Here is a 23,008-nt window from a genome sequence, read left to right on the forward strand (position 1 = left end):
TTCGCTCCTTCGCCCTGCCCCCTGCCGTCCACACGGAGAACCCAAGTCCTAGCTCCAGCTAGGTGGTCTGTGCCGTACATCACGAGCCCTGTCTGCCTGTCTCCACCTCTGGGGAAGGGGCCTTGCAAGGGAGGGCAGCACTTTATCCACCCAGCCCCGTCCAAGAAAGAAGCTGCAGTCTGGCAGGGCAGAGCCTGAACAATTTCAGGTTCTAATTCCGGCCCAACCGCAAAATCGCTATGTAACATTAGACTGGTCACTTAAGCTCTCTACACCTCCATTTATTTATCTTCCCACTGGGGATAATAACATCAGTCCCTTTATGGAGAAGCTCAAATGACAGATGGAGGGAGATGCGAAGTTAGACGCATCTGAATAGGCGGGTTCACCAGAAGGACATTGCTGCAGACCCCGAGCGCAGTGATCTAACATTGTAAGTGGGTGTGGCCACTGGCTACGCTGCCAGCACGGAAGGAGGCCAAAGTCTATAAATACGGAGCTGACCAGCCTTCAGAGAAGCCACCAACAAACTGCCACCCACAGGTGCCACAGAAGTTGGGAGCCAGACACGTCCCAGCCCAAGCCCCTCTGTCCAAGTGAAAGAGGATTTGGACCCAGCAAAGGACTCTGTCCTGTCCTGGAGATGCCAGAACCTGCCCACAGCACTGTGTGACTTGGGTGGCATCTGTCCTTGCTGTCCCGGGCCATCTCGGGGGAAAGGGGGTGGTCTGAATCATATTATAGAGCTGGCTTTCTGCTTTAAATTTCATCCCAAACATCCTCCCTATTCATTAAGAATTCGTTTCAAGGGCTGGGATTTAGCTAAGTGGTGCTGTCACCTGCCTCACAAGCACAAGGTCCCAAGTTTTTTTGTTTTTTTGTTTTGGTTCCGGGGATCGAACTCGGGTCCTTGAGCTTGTGCAGCAGGCAGCTAAACCACTGAGCTAAATCCCCGGCCCCACAAGGTCCCAAGTTTGATCCCTGGTAACCCCCCAAAAAAGAATTCACTTCAAGATTCAAGTGAAGTCAGGACACAAAGCACTTCTCCAGAGATCTCCCCTGGTCCATGCTTTTTCGGTTTTATAGGGACACCAGTTTTTGTGAGCAATCAGTGATATCTAACACTTCTTCTTTAATCACAGGACACCCAGAAATCTTGCTGAGCCCTTCAAACTCAGCTAAGGACCCTAAAACACTAACAAGACATTGCACCCCAAGCTCTGGGGCCCAGATCTAGAGGCAGGAGCAGACCTTAAATCATGAGCAAGGGGCCGAGGGTACTTCTTCTGTGTGGGGAGAAGTCAAAGTTGATCAGTTCCTTTAGGACAGTGAGAGCAGCTGTCATTACAGTTTCCGGACATGAGAAAACGTGGCTTATAAAAATGAAAGGGCCTGGTGGGCCTCTCAGGATTGGACATTTGACAGCTTTATTTAGGCTGTGTTATAACTGGAATCCAAAATGTTCCTGAAAAGGGCTTGTTGTATTGAAGCCTTGGTTGCTGACAGGCTCCTGGGAAGTGACTGGATCATGGGGATTCGCACCTCCTCGAGAGGATTAATCGTAAGTGGATGGCATTATTGGGAGGGATGGAAACAGGAGGTGGGATCTAGTGAAGAGAGTGGGTCACAGGGATGGGACCTTCTATCTGGTCCCTGGTCTCCTCCTCTGTCTCCCCTTCTGTCTCTGCCTCCCGGCTGCTGTGACGTGAGTAGCTTTCCTCTACCATACTCTTCCAACAGGGTGCTCTACCTCGCCTCAAGCAGAGAACAGTGGAGCCGGCTGACCACGGACTGCAACCTCTGAACCCGTGAGCCCCAGTAAACCCTTCTCCTTTTAGCTGATCTCTCCCAGGTACTCTGTGACAGTAACAGAAAGCTAACTTACACAGGTCCCTTGCATCAAGCACCACGAGAGGTGCTGCACTAAACCAAGAAATGGAATGGGACCTGGCTTCTAGAAGCGTCTGACATCTCAGTGTCATTTTGGAGACTCTGAAAGTCCAAGGACAGGGAGACTGCGCTACTACAACAGATCCGAGTGACAGTCTTACCAGCCTCACTAAAGAAATGAAATAGTCTCCAACTACTGACGGGATCATACGGCTTTCTCCTTTCCTCTGTTAAAACGATGACTTTTGGGGGTGGATCTTCCCATGCTGAACCAACACTGGCATCCCTATAACAAAACCACTTTCTACATCCTGCTAGATCTGACTTCCAATTGTTTTGTTAAACAAATTTCTATCTATGTTCATACTTTTTTCTTCTATTATCTTTATCCAGTTTTAGGATTAGCACAATGTTGAGTTCCTAAAATGAGGGGAGAAGTGTTCCTTCTTTTTCCTACTTTAGTTGTTTGATATAATTTATCCGTTAAAATGTTTATGAGCCTGCTGTTGTCATATAGGTAGGTTTTCAAGCTAGGAATATACTTTCTTTAATAGGTGCTATTCAAATTTGATATTTCCTCCAGAGTCAGTTTCATTAATTTGTCTTCTAAGTGACTTCTTAGAAGTTATCAAATTTATTTCAAAAAAGATTTTTGTAATATGCTTTCTATATCCTTTTAAATTCTGTAAAATCTGTGGTAATGTCTCCTAGATCTTAATATTGTAATTTAAAAAATGTATAACTGATACTGTGTAACAGGAAGAAAAGGTCTAAAAGAGCAGGGGAAGTGGGAGGGGTAGGGGAAGGGAAAAAAGGGAAAGGAAAAAATATGAGAAGAGGAAAAAAATGGAAACAAGGTCTTTGCAAATAGGGAAGGGTGGAGGGGGTGAAGGGAGGGCAGGGGAAGGGGAAAAAAAATAAGAACCAAGAGACTCATGTCATGGTACAAGATCCCGATGATGACTGTAACTCTATCGTGTACCTAAAATGGACCAATAAAGTTAATGGGGGGAAAAACAAAGAAATGAAATAGGTGTTTTTCTTCTCAGCAAACTGCATGTTACAACCAAGGAGAAGTTCACTCCCATCCTAGCGAGGTCTATCTAGAAGCCCTGGGACTCTCCCTCCCTCTGTTCTTTCGGTGACTATTGCACGTGGACTGAGTCCACATGGTGAGCAGGCCTTACGCTGTTGTGTGTCTTGGCCGAGATGGTCTTCATGCTGTCGGGGTCCCAGATGACCAGGTCTGCATCGGATCCCACAGCGATGCGGCCTTTCCGGGGGTAAAGGTTGAAGACTTTGGCTGCATTGGTGCTGGTCACAGCCACAAACTGGTTCTCATCCATCTTTCCAGTGACCTGAAGAACACACGCATGTACACACATGCACACACACACACGTGTGCACACAAACACAGCAAGGGTCACAAAGGTGAAGGCTCAACACTATCTAGCAATAAAAAGGGACACATATTGATACACACAACTTAAGTGTCTCCTTCGATAAAATCCAGGCACAGATCTACAGCTCTAGTCTAGACAGCTGCAAGTCTCAACCTCGTGTCTCGTGTCTCATGTACGGTACACAGTTATACAGCACAGGGGGCCAATCGCCTTTCCTAAAAAAATTCAGTAGAACAAAGGGCCAAGGAAATGAGCGTGCATTAAGAGGGAGGAAAACCCCAGTACAGCCCAGAAAAGAGAGGAAAAAAAGATACAAATGGCCAGTTGGCATTTGGAAAAATAATCATTCTCATCAGCAGCTGAAGAAAATAAGTGTCCAACAATCAGACTAAGAATGCACTTATCAATTCAGCAATCCTTCATTTTTGTGCTCATAACAACAATAATAATAATAATAATACCTGTTTAGACCTGAAGAAGAAACTGGGAGTGTCATACATTGTTGGTGGCACAGCAAATGGTACAATCTTTCTGGAAGGAGCTTTTAACAATATATAATAGCAGCCTTAAAAATATACACACTCGGGCCGAGGATTTAGCTCAGTGGTTCCGCCACCGGCTTCACAAGTGCAAAGTCCCAAGTTTGATCCCCAGGACCAAAAAAATATATATATATACACTCTTTGACCCAGCAATGCTACTTCTAGAAATTTCTCCTACTAACATAATTAAGGATGTGTCTACAGGGTTGCTCGTCCCAGTGAAAAAATTAGAAACAAAGTAAATGCTTAACTAAAGGATTACAGGTGAATTATTGTTGAGCATTACGATGGAGTCGCCTGCTGTTAAAAACCAAGTATGTAAAGAAGAAACTTTTTCATGATATATTGGTTTTTTTTTAAAAAAGGCCATAGAATAAATAGTATGTGTGGTGCTAATGTTATTTACAACTTGCTCATACCATACATGTTTGTGCATTGGCGAAAAATGAAAAGACAGTCGCCAAACTGTCTATTATAGTTACATCTGAAACAAGGTGATTTTTATTTACATAACCTAAAATCACTAAACAACAGGAAACCAGTTATTATATATTAAAATGAAAAGGCTCAGGGTCAGGGTCTGTCTCAACTGAGCAGATCAGATGCCTGTTTGGGGTAGAAATGCGAAATCCAGACGGCCCTCAAAAACTGTCTTGAGGAAACGGAGTGCCATTTTCCGGAGTTAATTGAGGGGCACCAGGTGGCTACGGAAACTTTTTCCTGACACACAGGCATCATACAGGGCATGATCACAAAATATGGTGAATGTTTAATTTTTTTAACTTATTACAGTGAAAGAATGAGTGGATCCCTCTCAAAATGCTCCCTGTCACTTTGAACACATTTATCCCTTCATTCTTGCCACCTTCTGAAGTAATTCTGAAAGTCTTTTTTTTGGACTGTCGTGGCTGCCTTGACGTCCTGAATCCTCTCAAAATGTTTACCTTTCACGGTCATTTGAACTTTGGGGAAGGGCACGAAGTCACACAATGCCAAATCCAGTAAATGAGTGGGATGAGGGCACACTGTAATGTTTTTATCTGACAGAAACTGAAATAAAAGTTTTGAATCAGTTCAGGACATTGAAGCAGCCATGACAGCCCAACTAAAGACACTGATAAAGGAAGACTTCCAGAACTGCTTCAGAAAGTGGCAAGAACTATGGGATAAGTGTGTCCACAGCAACGGGGACTATTTTGAGAAGGGTTAGTGTCAACATGTCTTTTACTGAAGTTAATTTTTTTTTTTGGTACCAGAGATCGAACTCGGGACATTGCACTTGCGAGGCAGGCACCAGAAGCACTGAGCTAAATCCCCGACCCGTTAATTTTTTTAATTTAGATATTCGTCATATGTTCTGATCACACTTCATATTGAAGTCTCTATAGATGAGAAGGATGAGTTATGTATAATACTTAGGAGAAAAGGACTGTTGGAGTGGCTGTGGATCTCCAAACCTAAGAAATCCCACCACACAAGCGCTAGCTTCTAGAACTTTGTGCACTGGCATTTCAAGGCCAGTATGAGCCCCACACCCACAGAGGAGGGGGCAGGTGAAGGCTAAGGCCACTGCTCCTTACCACAGCCTTATCCCAGATGACAGACATCCGCTCCTCGGTGCCATTGGTGCCCTCAGGAATCAGAGTGAAGTTGTCCTTTCCTACGGCCTTCTGGGCGGTGTTGAAGGTACAGTGGGCACTGCCAGTGACCTGGAGGTCTCCACTGGAAGGAAACACACAACACACTGCTGCAGCTTCATTATAACACTGTGTGCCTCGACCTATTCTGTGAGGCATTTGGGGGGGACATCACACCAGTGATAGCGGGGCCCTCTGACACCTCATTCATCCCCTTTGGTTGACTATCGCAATGGTCCAGGTCTGTACGGGGACCTCCCTCCCAGGACGGTGACACAAGGATAATTCCTTGCTCTTGTTGAGTGGTCCCAGTTTGCTGAATAAGAGTCTACTGTCAGTCCTTGGCCACCACGTCATCACCTACCAGGTCAGCTCGGTCTGAGAAGGAGAATGAAAAGTGCGAACAAGATGCCAGGACTCACCACGACAGCAAGGAGTTCAGGAAGTCTGGAGTGGTTGGATCGGGGCTCAGGGGTGGGGAGGTGACAAAGGCTGCAGCCTTGGCCCAGTTCTTGCTCCAGTAGTGGGAGCCATCTGTCCCCAAGCTGGCGGTGATAGGCTCACCATACACCACGGTTCCTGACAACCGGAACACAGGAAGCTCAGTCTGACACCACGCGGAAGGAGGCCAGGCTTCCCGGGAGGCACTACCTGCACGTCCAGGCCCACCATTCCCTCAGAGGAGATGCAGCCTGGCCTCACAGGTGAGGAGACTGACGTGGCGAGGTCGGGTTCCCACACCACGCATGCGCCTGCAAGTTTCCCTGTGTCCACTGCTCCTGGGAGTTGACACATCTCCCTACGTGTCCCAGACACCTTCAGGCTTCTGCCTCCTGGCTGCTGATCCCCAACCTCAGTGAGAATCTCCAGCTCAGATGGCTTCCATGCACCCACTCCCAAGGGCCACCTAGACACATCTTTCGGGGTGATCAACAGACTCGACCATACCGTTGAGCACCTGCCCTCTCTGTTTTTGTGGTAATGGGGATTGAACTGAGAACCTTAAACTTGCAAGGCAGGCACAGTGCCACTGAGCTAAATCCTAGGCCCATCACTCACCCTCCCTGCTCACACTCGACAGACCTTCAGGCCGGGTCTCATTCTGGCTAAAAGCCAATGAGAGGAAATCCCAAGGGGTTTCATCTGGCTTTGCAAGCTACATAGCCCCCCAGATCTGCCCAAAGGACACCTGGATGCCTGCTCCCCATGTGAAGGGTGCCACCATGACAAGCATCAGTTCCACAGATGACACTGTTAGTGTGACACAGCCTTGTGCACTTACACTACTGGGATTTCAGTTTCTGGAAACCTCAGCTAACTACAGCATCGAACAAAGAACGCAGCTCCCTGATGCCCAAATCTCTTCTGTCCATTCACAGAAAGCCAGAAAGTTGGGAACCATTTATACCCATTGAACACCAATGCTTCAGCCTCTTAAATCACTCAATCCCTTAAATCTCTACCATTAAAGCTCTACCATTTCTCGCAGCTCACTCCAACAGAGCCTCCCAACTGGAATTCCAGCTTATATGACTCCCAACGGCCATCCCCACCTCTCCATCCATTCCCAGGACACTCCCAGAGTGATCTCTGGGGCAAGAGAACCTTTTCACGTCATTCTCACATAAGATCCTCCCAAGCAACCCTTCTGCCTCCAAGGGTTTAAAAACTAACAAACAAACCTCCTCAATGAAACATTTACCACCCTCGTTATCCAAAGCAGATCTGCTCTAACATCGTGCAAAACACCTCAGGCATCACACCATCTATCTGAGAACCATCCTCCACTCCAGTAATCACCCAGTATGAATGTTTCACTCTCTACTTTACATCAACACCTTGAAGATCAATTATCTGCTTGCACATAGTAGGCAATCAATAAACGCATGTTAAATTGATTAAATGATCCCATAATTTATTGAAGGCACCAGAGCTGGAATCAGATCTCAGGGCACTGAATTCACCTCCCCCAGCCTCCCCCGACCCTGCCGCAAGGCTGAGCCCCACTCCATGCCACCCAGCTGAGCTTCCCTCTTCTCCAAAGACAGGGCCCTCAAGCCCAAATAGGTCTCAGCCAGGAATGTGCTTCCTTTGCTCTCCATGGCCATTTCAAAGCCTTATCGCTTGGTGGTGGCCACACACCCTCTGCCTGCTTCTCTGGGAGCCAGCTCCTCGGGGCTGCCCCCTCCTGCCTCAGGAATGTCACAAAGGAGCCGCTGTTCGCTGTTCAGCCAGGGTGCGTTGGAGGCCAGGCAGGCAGCCTGGGACAGTCCCCAGGCGGGAGGGTGGGCTCCAGAGACCAGACAAGCCCGCCCAGGGGGAGCACCCAAGAAAAAAAGGGCCAACGCTCAGAACGCCTGCAAGGGACCCCCAGGCTCCTGACCCCAAGGCCTGCCCAGGGGGGGCTGCACCGGCCCCTACAGCTCACCCCAAACCAGAAAACACCACCTGATGAGAAGGCCTTGCTGCTGCCAAAGCCCTTGATGAGATACAGACAGCTGTGAGGGCACAGGGAGCAGTGGTTCTCACAGGCTCACTGGTGCCCAGTGCTGGGATGGCACAGACAACAGGTCTGGTTAGGTCCAACTCTCCCGGCCCAGCCAGGTCTGAGGTGAAAAGTTAAAAAGTGAAGTTCAGATAAGTCCGAGAAGAAGTATGCAAACCCTTGCAGGTTTCTTGGTTTGTCTCTGTGAAACAGTTCATGAGACCAAAGGTGCTCGGAGGAAAAAAACAAACAAACAAACAAACAGCTTGATGGTCTGTGAAGATCTGCAGACAAGTATCCTCACGTGCCCGGCAATCTCTTCCCACATCTGCTTCCCAGTCCTCTGGAATCCAGAGTGCCAGGAAGAGCTGGTGCCAGGAAGATCTGCAGTGTTCAAGTCTCCTAAGTTCAGAGGTGGGGCACTATACACATCAGCGGACTCATCCAATCATGAGTTCATGGCTAAATGTGCTGTTAGCAGGTGGGACCTGGGTGGAGATGGGTCACTCAGCTGTGACCTGGAAGGGTGCATTCTTGTCCCCAGCTCCTCCCTTCTCTCTCTCTCTGCTTCCTGCCTGCCATGATGTGAGCAGTTCTCCACCAGGCCCTCCCACCATGTCATTTCTGCCTTGGAGCCACCTGACCATGGACTGAACCCACTGGAAGCCTGAGCCAAACAAACTGCTCCTCAAATTGTGAACGTCAAATATTTTGTCCTAGCAACAGCCAAGTGACTTCAATGAAGAGCTGCATCTCTCCCTGCAAAGCTCAGCTCACAGAGCAGGGTGGCAGCTGTGTGACAAGGGCATGGAAACCTTTCCCTCTGTGCGCCTTGCAGAAGAATGACTTCAACCTTCAGCTTCTGGCAAATCCAGAACCGGGGCAGATCTTCCAAGACTACTGTGGACCACAACCTGCCTCCTTAGGCCAAGGATGAGAAAGGACCTGTGCCCTATGTCCAAGTCAAGACGGGGGAGGCAGGGACAGAAGAAGTGGGCACAAGAAGGATGAGGTCATCTTGAAGCTCATTTCTTTGCTCTGTTCAAACTCCCTAATGGATTCAGAGTTCCTTGTTCTGTGTCTTGACTTTATTTCTGTTTTTCAGCCCCCAACAGCAGGGCAAGCATTCACCATCATGTCCAAGGTCTCTACCTCCAGGGAGTACAGCTCCACCCACGGACTGCAACCCCATCACCAGTGGCCTGGACCCCCCACCCCCAGGCTCAGAGTCTCCCTTTTATGTGAGGAAGCCTAGAAAGGCCACAGACACCAAGGAGTTGCATGCCAGAAATAATTACCCCTAATAATTATAGACCACAGAATGGCTTACTTGGCCTTTCTGCACTTCTCTAAACACAATGCTGACGCTTTCTTGGTGGCCGGTAGAGCTGCATGATTTTCCTCTCCGGGGAAAATCTCAACTGAAGGCTGTGACCCCACACCAGCCATTGGCAGGCTCGCCAGCAGAGCTGGGAAAGGCATGATGTTTATTCACAAGCAGCTGGGGGCCCAAGCACATTCATGAAGAACAGATACAAGCCTGGGACTTGGAAATGTCCAACAGTTAGTCATTTCCCATGAGTGAAAAACAGAGGGACAAAGCCAAAGCAGGAACAAGGGAAAACCCTGTAGATGTAGCTCAAAGTGTAGCCACAACAGCAGAGTGGAAAGCCAATGGGGACGGACAGAAAGACACACACCGCCCTTCCCATCTGTCAGAGGACCCATCCCACAGGCTTTGGCACCCAGAGTGGTTCCAGGGAAACAGCATCTTAAGGATGAGCTTTCCGAACTGGTTCCAAGGTTTCTGAATTTGTTCTCATCAAATACAATTCAAAGACACCAATGATTCTATTTCCGGTAAAGGGAGCATTTATAGTCCCTGCTTGATCTGGTAATAGAGATACACAAAATATCACTACTGGATGCCCCCAAACAAGTATTACTACTACATCTTCCTTCTCCTCCCCCTCCTCCTCCTGTTCTTTTTCTCCTTCTTTTTTGGCAGAATTGGAAACTGAACCCAGGGCCTTCACACTGGACTGCATCCTCGCCCTTTTTATTAATTTTTAAATTTGGAGTCACACTAAGTCACAAGTTGCCCAAGCTGGGATCAAACTTGCAATCTCCCTGCCTCAGCCCCCCAGAGCACTGGCATTACAAGTGTGTCCCACCATACCAGGCTCTAGACAAGTACTTCTAAGAGGCAAGGTTCTAGGTAATGTGTACTGATGCTGTAAAACATTTTGTGTCCAATTAACGAATATAGTGAAAGTGGCTCATTGCTCCTAATGGTACTAGACAAAGAGGGAAAAGGAGGAATTCAGGGGTTCAAATTCCCAAGTCAAGCAACACATACATGACCCCAGTTTTTCTACATATTCCCTAAAAGACACCCTTTATGTCTTACAAATGTAGAACTGAGATGACTAAAACTGAATCCTAGTTCTAATCATGTTAGCAGCTGGATTAGGACCCACATGGAATTCTCAACCTCCATCTGTGCTATTCCAATGAAGGCACTGACTGGGAAGAGCTGGCCATAGATCATCTCTCCCCTGGGTTTCTCGTTCTCTCTCTCTCTCTCTCTCTCTCTCTCTCTCTCTCTCTCTCTCTCTCTCTCTCTCCCATTGCTTCTGTTTTTCTACTGGGGACTTGGTGAGATTTTATGCCACTCACAAGCAACCCAGCTAACAGTCTCCATCCCAGTTCTAGGTTCAAGGCTGCCCTATGCCCCATTAGCCACACTAAGGGTTCATTCCCACAGGAACTTGTGTCTTCCATGGCACCCAAGCACCTCTGCTGCCCAGTAGAACATAGACCCTAGAAAGTGGGTTCCCAGGTCCAGTGTCCTCCGCATCCACAACTATTTAGTATATGTGCTGCCGAAGCGAGCACTATAGCCACAACTATTTAGATGTTTCTGCCTCTGGGTCCTGGGAATGAGTGAGGAGGGCGGAGGAGGGGCCTGCCCGGCAAGGTCAGCAGCCACTGCCCAGGGGCCACCATTCCCACCCGACGTCACACAGGGGGCCGATGCAGTCTGGGGGAGCGCCTGGGGGGGGAATCCCAGCGCTATCTTTCAGGGGCAGGAGGGGATGGCCAGGAATCTGGGCTCCTGGTTCCCACTTCCCACAGCTGACCAATCCAGGGCAAGATATTCAATGTCTGCATTTCCATTTCTCATCCAGGAATCGAGCCCATTCAGTGGCCCACTGTCTCAGTTCTCAGGAATAAGCACCATCCGCGGAAGTGTGGTCCTGGCTATGTTTTCATTTCCTTATCTGCAAGGTGAGCTGACGCACTGTCCTGCTGCAGGGCACAGGACAGGGACGGTGTGTGTCCCGGGAGAGACAGGACACCGTCATACAGAGTCAGCAGCACCAGAAAATGGTCCTCATACAAACCTGCACCTTCATCTCACATGCACCAGCACCTAACATCGCCTGTCTTAGACACGGAAGCCGCTGGTCCGTGGGTGGAGACGCGCGTGGGCTCGCTGAGACCCGGACCACCCCCTCGTGTGACTGGCACTGGGGGCTGGACCCAGGGCCTTCACACAGAGCTACATCCCCAGCTGTCTAGTTTTTATTTTGACACAGGGTCTCACTAAGTCATTAGGGTTGCCCAGGCAGGGCTCGAACTTAATGATCCTCCTGCCTCAGCCCTCCAGAGTGCTGGGATGATAGATGTGTGATTTTGATTCTTTTTTTTTTTTTTTTTTTTGGTACTGGGGATCAAACTCGGGTCCTTGCGCTTGCGCAGCAGGCAGGGAAACCACTGAGCTAAATCCCCGGCCCCAATTTTGATTCTTTAACAGCCCACATTTGTAGACATGTTTTGAGTTCTCTCCAGAGGTCTGACCCCTCAGAGGCTCTCTGCTGTGTAGAAAAACAATCCTCAGCAGAAAACCCATGTCCTAGGTCACAGGTGTCCTTGCCCTATTTGTCTAACAAGCTCGAGGTTAAGACGGCCCTTCATTCTTTAATCATGAGGCTACCTGGTAAGTTATGAGACAGGTGCTCGTCCACATTATCTCATTTCAACATCATCCTCGCCCCAGGAGATGAGGCTCTATGACTACCTTCCCCTCGCAGATGGGAAACGAGACCTGAAGTGATAAGCAGGTAGTGTGGCTGGTGCACCACGGAGCAGGGTTTGATCGGAGACAGGATGTTGATCCCATGAACAAACTCTTAATACAGCCTTCTACTGTTTCCCTCTTGGTGCCCTGGGAATCCTTGCTTCCATAGGACCCAGGCCCCTCCAGGGTGTCAGGCTCCAGTTTCTACCAGGTCTGCGGAGGATCTAAACCCAGGACACAAAGATAACAGGCTTGTCCATCACTAAGCCAGCTCGAGGTGGGGCGGCCCATCGCGTTACTGTGAAGATTGTGGCCGAAGTTAGATACCCAATGACCAAGTCCCACATCCACTCTTCCCTGGCTGTGAGCTTCAGTTTACTTGGCTGCAAAGTTTAATATAAAAATTCCTGTCAGGGCTTCCTCCCGAACTGTTAGGCAGATGAAACTGCGAGGTTGGCTAGGGCTCCCAGTCTTGCTTATTGGTCCCAAAGACACTGAAATTCCTTTCTAGCAACTCAAGTATACCTAACTTGGAAGGTTTTCACGGGCCAGAGGGTGACAGTCGAATTACAACATCCACCCTGGAAACCACAGTGGGGCACAAGTAGACAACCAGCAAGAGAGCACAAGAGTCAAAAGGTCCCCCTGGCGCCCACCTCCCAGACACACGCACGGCCGAAAGTGACAGGACAGAGAGCAACACCGGGCCCCAGCCCGAGTGCAGGAGTGGAAGTGGACGCTGACCTGGTACCCAGCTCCGCACCTGCACAGGAAGCTTGGGCCCCAGCGGGGGTCACCTCCACCACTCCACACAGCCAGCGGGATGACCCCTCCTCCTCAGACAGGCGAGGGCCCGACTCTGGGGACACCTGGGCCAGCCAGGCCTCAATTCAAAATTAATTAAAATGTTTGTCTGACACACGAATCTCACCATCTGAATACAGTGACTGGCGAAGACACAATCCTGCTGCCCCTCTCCAGACACTAGGCCAGCCATCTCCATGGAAGCCGCCAGCAGGGCTGTGATGGGGTGCTGAGCGCTGAGGCTGCTCCCCGCACCTGCCCACCGAGCCACCGAGTCAGAGGCAAAGCCACCTGGGTGCCGAGGCCCCACAGACTGTGTCACCACCCTTGGTCTCCTGGAAAACAGCTCACAGCTCATCCCGAGCAGATTCTGTTCTTTCAGGCGATGCTTTCTTACTTGGTTTGTTTGTTTTTGGTACCCGGGATCAAACTTGGGTCCTTGTGCCTGCACAGCAGGCAGCGAAACCACTGAGCTGAATCCCCACCCCGCTCCCTTACTCGGAAAAGACAATTCCCGAGAGCAGCCAGGAGAGGGCAGGGCCCCAAGAACAGCACGGCAACCACTTGAGGCAAAGCCCTGGAGTCCCAGGGAGCTCAGAACAACAGGCCAGAACTGGGGGCTGTCCCGCAGCCACCATCCGGGGGATGAGCGGCTCCAAGGTCCCTGAGCAACTTACTCTGGGCCTGTACCGAGTCACCCACCAGGGAAAAGATCCACTGCCCTCTGGGCTCTGTGCAGATCACATCCCAGAGGACAGACAGCTCTGCGGGCTGAAGTGCCGCACTGAGATGAGGGCAGAGGGAGACACAGAGAATGGGGGGGGGGGGGCCACTGAGACAAGAGAAGGAAAACTAGAAATCCAGAGGGAAATAGAGACAGAGAAGAAGGGACTCAGAGGCAAAGAGGCACAGAGACATAATAGGGAGAATAGAAGAAAGCAAGAAGGAGCCCTCTGTTTATTTACTGTTTTGTTTTTTAAAACAGGGTCTCACTGTGTAGTTCAGACTGGCCTTGAACTTGTGGCGATCCTCCCGCCTCAGCTTCCAAACTGCTGGGATTGCATGTGTGCACCACCACGCCCAGCTTAAGAAGGATCCCTTTCAGAATGTTCATTTCAGATCAGGCTATGACCCTCGCATCAAGGCCAACTGTAGCTGGCAGGTTTTCCACAGTGGCACCAACTCCTAAGCGTAAAGCATGCACTGACTGGCTGAATTCATGCAGCAGGTAACAGAGGGCTCTGTCACATCCCTAATGGATGAGGCCCTCCACAAAAGGGGCCTCAGGAAGCAACAGGAGCTGCACTTAATGAATTGGTTCCCAAGGACCAGCTCGACCCACCCCCAGAGACAAGCAAGACCCAGCTGCACCCTGAATGCATCCCGACACTGACGGGCAGTAACCCGAGCTCCCAAACCTGGGGTAAAAGGTACCTGCACAGGGCTCTCCCACTCATCGTGGAAGACAGCACCTCCAACCACAGAGGGTAGATCCGCTTTGCAAAATAACCCTGCCCAGGAGTGGCCACTGGAAACTGATGGGATCTCCATGTTAATGCAGAGCTTAATTACACTGCACAATTAAATCCAACCTTTCTATGGGGGGCACCAGCCTTGATAGTATTTCTGCTTTAAAGAGACATGGACAAGGGCGCAGCTTCGGGACAAAGGGAGGAACTGGAGCTCCTGCCCCGTAGGGCTGTAATTAGGCCAAGGCCAGAAGGCAAAAGTGTCGCACGCACTTGCACTTGGCGCAGGGTGGAAAGGGGCTCTCCCTCCCTCCACACCCGCCCGCGGCCTCACCCTTCTTCCGGGCCTGGGCAATGACTTCGGCTGCGCTCTTGCTCATCACCTTGGTGACATACAGCGGGCAGTTGGTCTGGTTGGCGATGGTGATGGACCGATTCACGGCTTCCGCCTCAACCTAAGGAGAACTGTGCGTGAAAATTCAGCCCAACCAGAGCCCCATCTGGATCCTCCACCCACGACACTGCTGGGCCCGAGTGGCACCAGGACCCCTCAACACTGGGTGCTTGCAACGATGGGGTGCTTCCGTCCGGAGCCTTCTGGAAGTGTGGTCATCAGCCTGGGACCGTCACAAATGCAGATTCTCAGGCCCCGCCTCAAGCCCGGGGACCAGCACCCAGGCATGCGGGTTGGAACAGGAATGAGGCTCAGCCTTTCCTGGTGTTGGAGAACAACCACACCCAGACACTGGCTGATCTCAACCAGGGATATTTGTCGTTCTGCTTCCCCGGCCTTGAGTCAAGACTTTCCAGGATGTAACTTCTGGGCAGGGCTACTGGAGGCTCATGAAGGAGGCCAACACTGCCCACAAAACAATGCACACTCACAGCTCACAGGGCTGGGGCAGCGGGCAGGCAGCAGCATCTGTGCACATCCAGGCCTGTGTCGGTCACAGCCTGGTATGACCCTGGGTACCACCTGTGACACCTGCTAAACAGCCGGTCAGGGAAGCCACCCTGGCTGGAATTACGTCTTGCAGGGGAATCAGCCACGTGATTTTAGAAAGGCAAGTGAAACTGTACCATGGTGGAGCTCAGAAAGTCACCAGATTTCTGGTGTCTCTCTTGGCCCAATCCAGGCAAGATGCTGCAGTGTGAATTCTTGGAGGGGAGAGGAGAGGCCACAGTGCCTGCTATACAGCAGGTGCTCAAAAGGGATTTCTGCAGACACAATACATGCCTTCCCTTTATTAAGGGCACTTCCGGCCAGGGCTTCACAGGAACATCAGAGCTCCTGTCCAGTAGCTTTGCTACCCTGTCTCCAGGAAGGCTCGGCGGGGTGGGGCTCGGGTTCACCCAGGCCTTACCGGGTCAGCTACTGAGGGGATCTGAGACAGCTTCACTCCCATGGGGCCACTCAGCCAGCCCCCACCATGAGGAGAGGTGTCCAGGAATGCACAGGCAAGGCAAGGGCTCTAGAAAGCACTCGTGGAACGCCCAAATGTTTTTAATTCCTGGGATGGATACGGACCCACCCTCCTGGCCCTCCCTCTCCTCTCCTTGCCTGCCAGCACTGGAGCCTCAGGAGTCCCCAGAGAGCAGGGTGACATCGAAAGGGGCACGGGTCATAGCTCAGTAGGAGTAAGGCGCAGGCCCCAGGCCGTGTTCTAATTAAGGGGACCATGAGCCCCGAGCCCCTCACTGGGGGCTGCTCCACCCCTGTGGGACTGGACTTGGGAGAAGAGCTGGGCTCCAGGGGTCTGCCTGGATTTGCTCATTCACTGGGGATGGAGTTCAAACCCCACCCCTGCCCTAGCCAGCAAGAGGATGAGCTAAAACATCAGCTCCCGGAAGAGGAAGTCACTTAAACCTCAACGCTCCATGTTCCACCCAGAGCATTTCACCTGTGCTGATGTGTACATCTCCGACACACAGCACAATTTTCCAAAATGCTCAACTCTGATTTAAGTAATATTTCTTTAAAGTATTTTGAAAAATAAGCTGGGCGTGCACACCTGTGATCCCAGCACTCAGGAGGCTGAGGCAGGAAGATCACCATGAGTTCGAGGCCTGGGCTACACAGGGAATTCAAGGCCAGCATGAAGTACACAGTGGTACTTGTCTCAAGTAACCAAAAATAAAATAAAATATTACAAAAACAGGGTGAGAGTTTAGAAATCAAATTAAAAACACTGGGAGACCACCTAGTCCACCTTCAGATTTTCAAGATGAGGCAAGAGAAAGTGCCGAGAGGGAAGTAACCCATGCAGGGACACGCAGCAGTGTCAGCTCACTGCAGGTCCTCAGCAGACCGCGCCCTCGGCTCCTAGCCCACCGCAGTCGCCTCATTCTGTGAGGCCCGACTGGGAATTCCCCGCTCAGCGAAGGACTGATTCTCCATGACCACACCTGAGTCTCTACTGTCCTCTCAGACATGGCCTCTGACACTGTTCTTCGCTCCCGGCCCACCCATTCTATCCTACACATCTACTTCCAGCTGCCTCTTCCTCCACTGCTCCTTGTGAGTCCTCTCGGCAGTGACTTCTCTCCTCACACTGTCCCCGCAGGGCACTGCCCGACCACCACTCATCCATCTTGGGTAGGTGACTTCTGGAACCCTGCAGTCCTGGTCCATCTTCCTGGCTAAAAACCAGAGGAAGCCCTAGCAGATGGACTCACTGGTGGGGTGGGAAGGAAACATACAGTGGCAGGAGGATGTTTTGCAAAGTTTCAGTACAAGTTGGCCATAAGTATGCTGGTTATGGAAAGGTCTGGAACGTTCTGGAAAGCTTCTGGAAGTTAAACGCGTGTTATGAGCTGCTGTCCCTAGGCACTGCAGGCTCTTCCCTCTCTGTGCTATGACATCTAAGTCCACTCAGAGTGGTTCCATATTTTATTCTCTTTATCGCCCACTCAGGGCTTAACCCACAACAGAACTCTCTTGGCAAACTGGAAAATTAATACCAGGAGCTGAGAAGTGCAGCTAGAGCTTAGAGACAGAAGCTGAATCTCCCTCGCCTGCCCTTCAAGCCCACATCCCCTCCTCACCTCACCAGGCTGCCTAGGGGAGAAAGGATTCATGGAAGGCCCACATTAGTGCCCAACAGAGAGTAGGTGCCCACCCCTGACCAGCTGAGAATCACATTCCCCAGATGAAGGAGCCTTCACAGTGGCCACTGGGACTCTGGAATTCCCTCCACAACTGCTCCAAGGAAGGCCTCCAGGGCTGAGCGGTGTACAAATGGTTTTAATTTTTCTGGTCAAAGGAGCAAGAAGAACAACGCCTCCCAGATAGCTCTCTCCTTTCCAGGAAGCCCAGGCCAGCTTACTTCCTGTTTGTGTGTTTTGCTCTGCAGACAGCTCTAAAGCTCTGAGACTTCACTGCCCCTTCACCTCTTTCTGCAAGGAAAAAGCTAACATTACGCCTCCATCCACCCAGGCCCTGAGAATCTGCCCTCCACATCACGCCCTCTTCTGTCGCCTCTTTCCAGCAAAGGAAGAGGACTGAGCACTTCCAGGACGCCCTCCTCCACCTTCGCCCAGAGCTACTAGGCCGCTCCTCAGTCAGCTCTTCTGCCCAGAGCCCCTCACTAAGGATCAACTTCTGCAAAGTATTTTAAAGCTACATCCTCTGGCTGCTGTCAGTGCCAGCCAGGGCCCTGTGCTGACTTCTGCAATTTAAGATTCCACCCACCAAACCCTGGTGATTGCGTCATGCCCTGAGCAGGCTTATGCTGGGAAAATGCACAATTCCCTTCTGTGTTTGAGGGACGCAGAAGAGTTTTCTGGTCCCCAGTGGGCTGTTTTGGGGTTTGGTCCCCAAACCCAGGCTGCAGGATGCTACTCAAGAAGGGTCTGTGTGTCTTCCCAGCCAGGCACCGAGAACACAGCTGTGCAGCTACATGAGGGAGGTCATCCTGTCCCCGGGCTCAGTCCAACACTTGGCTTTGCCTGTGTAGACACACACACACACACACACACACACACACACACACACACACACGGCCACAGGGAGACCCAGTCTGCACCAAAGCAGCCCCGTTCTCAAGAGGCACAAAGTGGGTTCTGCATCCTCGGCACAGAGCCAAGGGACACGGAGTCCCTCGGCCCATTTGCGGTGCTCACCTCCTCCGGCCGGCTCAGCACGTGTCCCTCGGGGCCCGTGATGCCCAGATCCAAGATCCGCTGCTGTTCCTGAAATGCACAAGCACAGCCAGGCGGTCAGGGCAGGCAGATTTCAGGGGGCTCTGAGGGCTGGGGACCCGGGCAGAGCCACCGGAGGAAAGGGTGGGACTGGCACCGCTGGGCACTCGGGGCCCGGGCTCCCTGAGAAGGGCTAGCTGCCTCTGAGGGTGGATTGAACCTCCCCAAACCACTCGGCTACCCCTGGAGCCCTGAAAACCACTGCACTCCTGGCCCTGGGCCACAGCACAGGAGCCTGGGTGTGCTGGGGCAGCTGTGTCACAGTGAACAGAATGGAACGGCCGTGAGTCCCAAGAGTGCCCCATGTGCAGCCAGGCCCCGCAGAGGACACCAGGCTCTCTGGTTTCCCAGGGGGGCAGTCAGCTACCAAAGTCACCCAGCTTCCACAAGGCTATGTCCCACCCTCCAGGGACAAAGAAAGGAGAAAGCCCCAGGGCCGGGGATTTAGCTGAGTGGTTCCGCCACCTGTCTTGAAAGTGCAAGGTCCCAAGTTCGATCCCCGGTACTAAAAAAAAAAAAGAAAGCCCCATACCTCTGCAATGATGTCGCCGTTTTCCGCATGGACCTGGGCTATGGCACCAATATCCCGGATCACACTCAGGACTTCATATATCTGAGACAGAGCAAGGCGGGATCAGAAATGCCGACTCTCCCTGTCAGCTCCATTTCTGGGATGAGAAATGGTGCCCCTCGGCTGTTTCCTTTAGGGTTAGGCAGGCCCCGAGGCAGTGTTCCTGGCCACTTCCGGCAGAGGAAGCTCCCTCCGGAGGCTCGGGGACTACACGAGGTTCAAAGAGGAGGCTGAGTGCCCTGTGTCCCCCAGCTAAAGGTTTCCAGGGCACATCCAGCACCTGCTAGGGCACAGGCCCTCGGAGCACCCTCTCCCAAAAGGCTGACTGCAGCTAACTGAATCCAGCAGCCATGTCCCAAGCAGCTGAGGACGCACATCCGGTGGCGACTGCTCTCCCAGACAGCTGCAGTGGCCACCTGACAAACAGTGGTGAGCCTGTTCAGACGGCTGACTCTCTTACCTGGGAATCTGTTAGCTGGAAGCGATCTTTGAAAGCCATGTACACGAGGAAAGAATTTACCCCTATGGGACAGACAAAAGAGAGAGGCAGATGTAGCTTTTAATAGCTAGCTCCAAACCAAATAATCTGGGAGGGAGTAAGAAACTGATAATGGATAATGCCCTGCGTGTGCATTCATGTGTGCGTATGTATGTGTGTGTATAGAAATGAAGAAGAGACAGAAAGACAGACGGAGACAAAGAATGATAAAGGAAATGGGGTAAAATAGAAGCAACCAAGAAATCTGAGAAAGAGGTTCATGAGAATGATTTTTAGTATTCTTTTAATTTTTCTGTAAGTTTAAAATGATATCAAAATTAAAAGCCACGATATTTATCCACCTATGTTCACAGCAGTATTCCTCACAAAAACTAAAAGGTAAAAGCAACTCAAGCATTCACGATGGATACAGAGATATACACAATGGAGTCTCCCCATCTCTCGAGGAAATTGTGATACATTCGACGGGTGAGACAGGTAGACCTTGTGCTAGTGAAACAAGCCACTCACAAAAAGACAAACATTGGAGAAATCCACTTCCCTGAGGGACTTAGAGCAGTCAGATTCAAAAGGGCAGAAAGGAGTGAGAGGTTGCCTGGGGCTGGGGATTAAGGGGAAGGGAAATCACTGTTTCAAGGGCACTGAAAAGTTTAGACTGAGGAAGACTCTGGAGACAAGGGTGGAGACGATTGTATTTAATGCTGCGCTATAATGGATAAAAGTGCTAAGTGTTGCATGAGGCCTATTTCACCACTGCTACTTGAAAAAAATAAAAAAAGGCTGCCCCCAAAACACGTCATTCATTTTTTTAAAAAAGTGAATTAGAAGGGCCTATGGAGATCAGTAATAAGTATCATTTCTTTGGCAATCTTATTGCCCTCCATGCTGATTTTTCAGAAACATTTTTTTTTTAAATAAGGCCCATTACTTCAACAAGCAGATGTATCACAGTGCTCATCCTGGCGTCCCAGAGTTCTTGCCTCCCAAGGCACCAGACCAAACATCCTCTTCTGACATCCATCACAATTTTAAACAATCGTCCTGACAACCTCACAGTCTTAGAGCTTAATTCAAGCCACCTGGGGGTGCTGGAAGCTGCCTGAATTAAATGCCCCCAGACATCCTGGCCCTGCTCTCCTCACCAGGCAACAGTTGCCATGGTAACCCTCCAGCCTGCACCAGAGCAGATTCATTCTAAGTACTGAAGGTTAAGTCCAATGGAGCCTGGGTATCCGCCAAAGGGAGGTCAAAATGTTGCCTATTTTCTTGTTTGTAAAGCTTTGTGCTGAAAAGACTCTTAGGAGTCATCTTAAAGTTCAATATCCTAATTGCAGAGATTTTTTCTTAAAACTTGAGACCCATGAAATTTCAGTGAAGGGCCCAAGGTCACAGAGCTAATCTGTGGAAGGGCAAAGACACAAACCTGAGACTGAAGCCTCTCATACTCGAGCTTTGTGTATGGTATGGATGGATACCTACCATATCTACATACATCTGTAGACATTCCAGAGGGGTTTTTTTGGGGGGGTGGTGTTTGTTTCTTTCGTTTTGTTTTTATGTTTTTGTTTTCTTAAAACAGTGTCTCACTTTGTATTCCAAGCTAGCCTTGAACTCTACATAGCCCAGGCTGGCCTTGAATTCAGTGACCCTCCTGCCTCAGCCTGAGTGCTGAGATTACAGGCGTGCACCACACCTGGCCCTCCTGCTATTTACTCACCGCACAGGTGCTTCTGAGCCTGGAGACCCAGAACCCTAAATCAATAGGTGCTTCCTTGAAGGCCAAGATTCAGTGAGGTCACAAGTGAATGACCGCAGGGAGCCCACCCACAGCCAAGCTCTAGGAGACCCACGAAGACCACATGCTTTGCTCCACCACCTACATCCCAAGGTGCGAGGCAGGTTCTAGACCACAGTCCTAGAGGCCCCTTGTGGTAGTTACGGTTGTGCCAGCCTCCCTGGGAATCTTTCCAGTCCCTGGAGATTTCACAACAGCAAAGAGACACACCCCCGCCCCCCCAACCCGCCTCCCCACCACGGTAATCTCCAAAGTGTCTCCTCACCCTCCCTCCCATCCTGGGTGCATCCGGGTTTGCAGGAAGAGGCTGCCCCAGCCCTCATGGCTCAGGCGACTCCCTGGGACACTTGTCCCCCTTGGAGTCTCCATCGCTCTCAGCTCCCAGACTGGCTCGACAGCCCAGGTACCTCACATGGGTCAGCTGGGAGCAAGAACTGGTGCAGAAGCCAGGCCTGCTCTGGATGAAGGCGACATGACCACGCTGGGTCAGCAGGAGCTGCAGCCCGAAGCTCTCTGTCCTTGCCATGGCTCCCAGAGCACTGCCCGTTTATGGACTGAAACGGAAATGGGAGCCCTGTCCGCGTGACCTACCGTGGTCCTTCACCAGCGCTTCCATCTCCTCCTGGATGCCCTTGTGCCACTCGGTGATGTCCACATGCAGCGAGTAGTCGCAGCAGGACTTGCTGTCGGCCCACTCCCTCCACTGGTCGAAGGCGGCCAGCAAGCTTGTCCCAGGCTCCGGGACAACATGGTCAACTAGGGAGGAACAGACACTTGTCATCAGTGACAGGAAACCCACAGGCCACGGCTGGCAGGTGTCCCCCCTTCCCTCAACCCCCAAATGGCTTCTTGGGTTCCCCAAGGAGATCACGAGCCAGCGATCTCCCCAGCCAGTGTCCTAAGAATGCACTTAAGCCTCCGAGAACCCAGAGTCCAAAAGCAGAAACTTGGCCCTGGTCGAAGCTCCCGTGAAACCAAGCATGCAGGGCCGATCTGATTTCCCAGCTCAAAGTCCCCGGGGTGCATTTGGTGGACAATGAGTCCTTACAGACAATGGCAGTGTCAGATGGCTCCAGGGAGCAGCCAGACTCTGCCTCGAGCTGATAGTGCAGTGAGCCGCCCCACTAGACAGCCAGGCCCCGAGAGGCTGGACAGCGGCCAGGCACACTGGACCTCTCCAAAGCCCGGGGCATCCCCACCCTCTCCAGCCGCTCAAGTTGCCTTGAGCCGCAGCATAATACCACTCTGTAATTGAAGGAGAACCTTTCATCTTAAGCGTTCAAAGCGTGTTGAGACTGTAGCTGCTGTTGTATTATTATCGAGGTAGGCGGATACGAACGACAAAGGACCAAGAAGCCCTTATACTATTTGAGTCTCCACTACCCTGCTTTAACCGGGGACAAGAATTCCTGCACGTAGGATCGTTATGAGGATTAAACGAGACAGCATGTCTGTCAACATGATATTGCTCCCTGACTGAAATCCTCCAATGGCTTCCCTTGCACTGCATGTGAAGATTAAGTCCCCAAGAAAGTCTACAAGATCCCACCAGCTTGGCCCTGGTCCTACCTACACAGCGTGACCCTGGCCATCTCTACATTGCACTTTGCTATCCAGCTACACCACTGT

General features: G+C 51.0%; 1 protein-coding gene across 3 annotated transcripts in view; it reads right to left on the reverse strand.

Moving 5' to 3' along the window:
• Window positions 1–23,008, reverse strand: part of Dpysl2 (dihydropyrimidinase like 2) — a 119,599-nt gene that overhangs the window by 5,783 nt on the left and 90,808 nt on the right. For all 3 annotated transcript variants that reach the window (XM_004848375.4, XM_004848376.3, XM_087216784.1), the window contains exons 4-11: window positions 21,971–22,135; window positions 19,546–19,607; window positions 19,047–19,127; window positions 18,437–18,505; window positions 14,649–14,769; window positions 5,895–6,051; window positions 5,416–5,557; window positions 3,078–3,248 (exon numbers count right to left, since the gene is read on the reverse strand). In XM_004848375.4, coding sequence (XP_004848432.1) covers window positions 3,078–3,248; window positions 5,416–5,557; window positions 5,895–6,051; window positions 14,649–14,769; window positions 18,437–18,505; window positions 19,047–19,127; window positions 19,546–19,607; window positions 21,971–22,135 — 968 coding nt within the window. The remainder of the gene's footprint in view (window positions 1–3,077; window positions 3,249–5,415; window positions 5,558–5,894; window positions 6,052–14,648; window positions 14,770–18,436; window positions 18,506–19,046; window positions 19,128–19,545; window positions 19,608–21,970; window positions 22,136–23,008) is intronic.

This window comes from Heterocephalus glaber, unplaced genomic scaffold (assembly GCF_053883595.1).
Source record: "Heterocephalus glaber isolate CG9 unplaced genomic scaffold, H.glaber_assembly_v1.0 deba00001460, whole genome shotgun sequence".
In the NCBI taxonomy this organism is placed as follows: domain Eukaryota; kingdom Metazoa; phylum Chordata; class Mammalia; order Rodentia; family Bathyergidae; genus Heterocephalus; species Heterocephalus glaber.